The following is a 4,457-nucleotide window of genomic DNA, read 5'->3' as shown; positions in this document are numbered from 1 at the left end:
TCAAAAGTTGGAAAATCTTGTAGACTGATCTAACTGATACAGCCCATGCCCGCTCGTCTCTTTACTCGGAAACCACAAACCCATCTCATCTACTTCTACCTTTACGTTTCAGACCTCAAAGCATCAAATCTACATCTGAGCCTGAAAAAAACATCGACATGTCCTCAATCCTATCTCAACGAAACTGGGAGAAAAAGCAATTGTCAAACGTTTTACCAAAACGAGATCAAAAGATCCCTCGATTGGTTTAATTTAGACCTAGACGTAATATCTTGGTTCGTCCCACGAACAAACGACAAGGTGACCATCCCCAGGAGATGATTTCTTCGACACATGAGAGCAACGTCAAATTCCAAGGTCTCATCTGTTCCGTCAGTCTGAGGAAGAAACAAGGCAGCTTTCACCAATAGGATTGATGAAACGTGGTCGGGATAAAAGTTGTAAGTCTTTTCGTCTTTTCATCTTCTTTTGATTCCATCTCGTTTTGTTTCGTTTCATCTTCAGTTTCATCCGATTTCGTGTTTATATCATAACGTCTTTATATCGTTTTTTTTTTCATTTCGTTTTCGTTCGTGTGTCATTTCATTCTCATATTCATTTTCATTATGATCGGAGATAAGACTGACGTACCTTTATCAGTTTCGCAATACCCGCTTGAAAAGATCCAATGTCGATGTAATGGCCGGAGAAGATTCAGACCTTGAGTTCTCGAATCAATCTGTCACTGTTCTCTGTTATTCTGGGGAAATAGCAAGCGCAGGGGGTTGGAAATCAAAGGTTATAGGGGTTGAAGCAAGGAGAGAATTTGATAATGTAATGATGATGGAAGAACGTACAATATCAGTGAGTTGGAGGATCAACTGAGAAAAACGTTCACTTTAATTAGGGTTTAGATCAGATTGGGTTATGTACTTTGGTTAGGTCATCTATGTTAGTTTGTTTTTTTTCCTGAATGAACCATATCCCCTCGATCTGTTCGCTTCCTTTTTCTTTGTTTGCTTTTCTTTACTATGATGATTATAGTCGGGTGCGTGTAGATACAAGATGATCAGGTAATTATTCATAGAGCTGAACCGAACTCTGTACGGATCTCGACGGGTAATTTGGGAAATATCTATACTTGATATTTGCAATGTGAGAAGCAAGGATACGTATGTACGATACATCCATGTAAAAGGTAACTAACTACTATCAAAGGTGTGAAATTTCCATGTCCCGATCGTACAATAGGTATAATGAGACTAGTTACCCACAAACCTTTGTGAATAAACCAAGAGAGATACTCTCTGTCTTTCCCTTATCTCCCCCCTCAACCCCTAATCCCTGATCCCTATTCAACATGTGTACATGTGCGTGATGACAGTTAGTTGACTTGACACTGTTCTCCAACTTCCTAAGACCTACTCTCACTCCAGACGACGAGCAAACCCCCCATCTCGGGATCATTTTCCAAACCAGAAACAAGACAGACCTCGTCAAATGTTCAGGACAGAGGTGGGTACTTGACTCAGAACCCAAATGACCACATACCTCATATATTTCGTTGAGACCATGCGCATTCCAACTCGGTCGTTGTGAACCACGGATTTGATGGTGGAGGAAAGCCATGACCAAAAGTCCACCGGTGGTGAGATGGCTTGTGGTGAACGACATGTATATGTTGGAGCGACGGTGACAGTGTCCTGGTATCCGTGAGCAAGTCGATCAAGCGTGGGTCGGCGAAGGGGAGAGTGATGATGCACCAGTTCCTCGGAGAGAAATCACGGTCAAACATGCCGAGCCGAGTGGAATACATGTACGTCGAAAGGCTTGGACGATGGCTTCGTAGAAAAATTCAAAAAAGTAGGGTCACTCGTTAGTCGAGTCGGGAGTTGAAAAGCTCGGATGAACGACAGATCCCGCTCGAAAAGGGGAGGAGGGGTGTTCTGGTGAGATGGATCAATTCTCAACAATTGAGATGAGAGTATAGTTGGGCAGGGGGGGGGGGAATAAAAGCGTACGTACGTACGACCAGGTGAAAGAAATGAAAGATGACAAAGGAAGAAAGAAAAAGAAAGTAATTGAAAAGCTCACTTGGTTTCAAGAGTGTGGTCCATGTGTAGTATCTTGTCCCCCTTGAGTCAGACAAATTCCATCATCCAAGTCTCAATCACTCGATCGACATCTTGTACCACCCCGAGAGCCACTTCGGGCAACAAGACCATTTTTTCTAATTGGGATCGGGGCACACCGACCACTGCACAGTTCAACCGACCGCACCACAGTTGATGAAAGATAGGCGACACGTGTATCTTGTGAACCGGCGTGGCAAAGTTGATTATACACCATGACTTGCAGCTCGAAAGTCAGTGGGAGGGAACAGGGACGCGCCAGGGTTGGGGAGGCTCAAGAGAAACGGTCCACGGAAGCGACACGAGTCCAACCGAGGTGATCCCTTGGCCTCGTTTAGCGTCTAACGTATCGTTGACGTGGTTGGAAGCGAGGGAAGGTCACCGGGTCAGAGTGAGGATGTATGTATGGTTCCCCAAGGGTATATGAGTGGGTAGGTGGGATCTGATGGATTATGGGTTGGACGTTAGGGAGAGACCGGCGATTGGAGATGAGAACGATGTTTGGGATTTCAGGGGATCGTTAGAAATTCAGTCGAGTGCAGAAAAAGCTTTTTGGAGAGTGAGAGACGACAAAGTCGTCATGGTCATGAGGATAATCAGGATCGACGATCTGTTAGTGAGGAAAGTAAATTTTTCCAATTAAAAAAGAAAGACAAGACAAAAAAGCAAAAAAAGTTCAGACTGATCATTCCAGGAAAGAGCAGGTTGCATAAAGGCAGAACAAGTTGTGCAGGAACAAGATCAAGACGAAGAAATACAAACGGGTGAGTGGAACGTACGTATGGGTCCAAGATTGGAGGGAGGGGGAGGAGAGAGGCTGATGAATGAAAATGAATTAGGCAATCATACCGGAGGATTGGTAAAAAATTCGTGAGAAAAAGCAAAGGTCAATTACAGAAAAGAGCTATTGTGCACAAAGCAAGCAATAGATGGAAAAAGGAAACAAGTATCTAGTATCTTTTACCTTTTCCTCACGACAGCGAACCGTACGGAACCAAGAAGATGAAGGGGAGACAGGAAAAACAAAACAAAAAGGTAACAAAGTGGAAAGAAACACAAAGACAGAAATGACGTACCGGTTCAGCACGCTGCAACATTTGCTCCGAGACGGTCGATAGATAAATGGAAACCGTTTCGACTCGAGGGCACGACGCGTATACCCAATATTGTTGATCGTTATCCTGTTTCTGTGAAAGCGTACATGTGGGATTTTGTTTGTCATAGGTCGAAAGGGTGCAGGTGGGATCTGGGTTTGAGTGGGAATCGTGGTGGCGGAGGAGGAGCACGAGGCCGAGGAGGACTACGACTCAGTGGATTCAACATTTAGACTCGATATTGACTGCTGGAGCGAGTGTTGGAAATGTCAAGAACATGCGTCATTTGTTGATTTCGGGCAAGGGGGAGAAGAGACGGTGAATCAAAGTCATGTCAAGATGCTTTCATCATTCCCAGAAAAGGGAAGATGGGATACAAGTACTAACGGGAAGAAAAGGGGGAAGAGTATTGTTTTGAACTCAACAAGACAAGTGACCGAATAGAGACGTTATCCAATGGGCTGGAAAATCAAAAGGAGTGAGAAGAGAAGAGAAGAGATTGAAAAGACAAAGATTGAAAGTATGAACGGAGATGGGAAGCGAGAAATGATGATGATAAGGTGAAGGAATATGAACCAAAGACGAGAGAAGTAGGTTTCACAGTCGGTACGAGGAGCCCAAAGATGAGAGAAATAGGTGAAGATATCGGTCCGAGGACAGGTGAAGAGAAAGAGATGCAGACACAAGGGCGGAAGAAACAAGAGTCGGTTTGGAAATTCAAAGAGTAGGAAGAGTGGATGGAGAGAGCGGAAAAAAACCATGAGAAATCGGACGAGTAGGAACAGGTACAAGGCGGCGAAAAAAGCGTAGCGGCGGCTGCTGCAGCAGGAGCAACATGAGCGATGGCGGAATTGAGAGGGAGGGACAGTACGGTTATTGCTTAGAAAAGAGGGGGGAAATAAAACCCAGAGGTATACGAGGTCGGCTCGGGACTCGAATTGGTACGAGGATGGATGAGACGAGGTAGAAGAATAGGTAAGGGTCTCAGGAGGTGAAAAGGAAACTCGTCTTTCCTTTCCGGGTGATAAAGAGAGAGAAGAGGCTCGAAAACGATAATGAAAATCGAAAAGATTGAGACGAGGACGTGTAGAACGTTAAGGTAGATGAGCAGAGGAAGAAAAGAAAACTGACTGGGATTGAAGTCAAGCCCACAAATTTCTTATGACTTATCAATTTTTCCAATTCGTCATAATTCAAAGTATCTTGATCTTCATCAGCTCGAATCATCGTTTCACTCCCTGACCATTTTGAC

At 44.3% G+C, this 4,457-nt stretch overlaps 1 protein-coding gene across 1 annotated transcript; it reads right to left on the bottom strand.

The window, feature by feature from the left end:
• Positions 1-1,148: 1,148 nt before the first annotated feature.
• Positions 1,149-2,114, bottom strand: TREMEDRAFT_57956 (uncharacterized protein). Its single transcript, XM_007008327.1, has 2 exons — positions 2,074-2,114; positions 1,149-1,682 (listed from the first exon to the last, which is right to left on the bottom strand). The coding sequence occupies exon 2, from the start codon at positions 1,651-1,653 to the stop codon at positions 1,246-1,248; it is 408 nt and encodes a 135-aa protein (XP_007008389.1). The 5' UTR covers positions 1,654-1,682; positions 2,074-2,114; the 3' UTR covers positions 1,149-1,245.
• Positions 2,115-4,457: the final 2,343 nt, after the last annotated feature.

Source organism: Tremella mesenterica, assembly GCF_000271645.1.
Source record: "Tremella mesenterica DSM 1558 unplaced genomic scaffold TREMEscaffold_20, whole genome shotgun sequence".
Lineage (NCBI taxonomy): Eukaryota > Fungi > Basidiomycota > Tremellomycetes > Tremellales > Tremellaceae > Tremella > Tremella mesenterica.
The sequence above is the reverse complement of the archived record's forward strand: the minus strand, read 5'-3'. Positions and strand labels throughout refer to the sequence as shown.

Excerpts from the sequence above, each read along its gene's own strand:
- TREMEDRAFT_57956 (XM_007008327.1), bottom strand. The coding sequence starts at position 1,653 with ATGTCGTTCACCACAAGCCATCTCACCACCGGTGGACTTTTGGTCATG.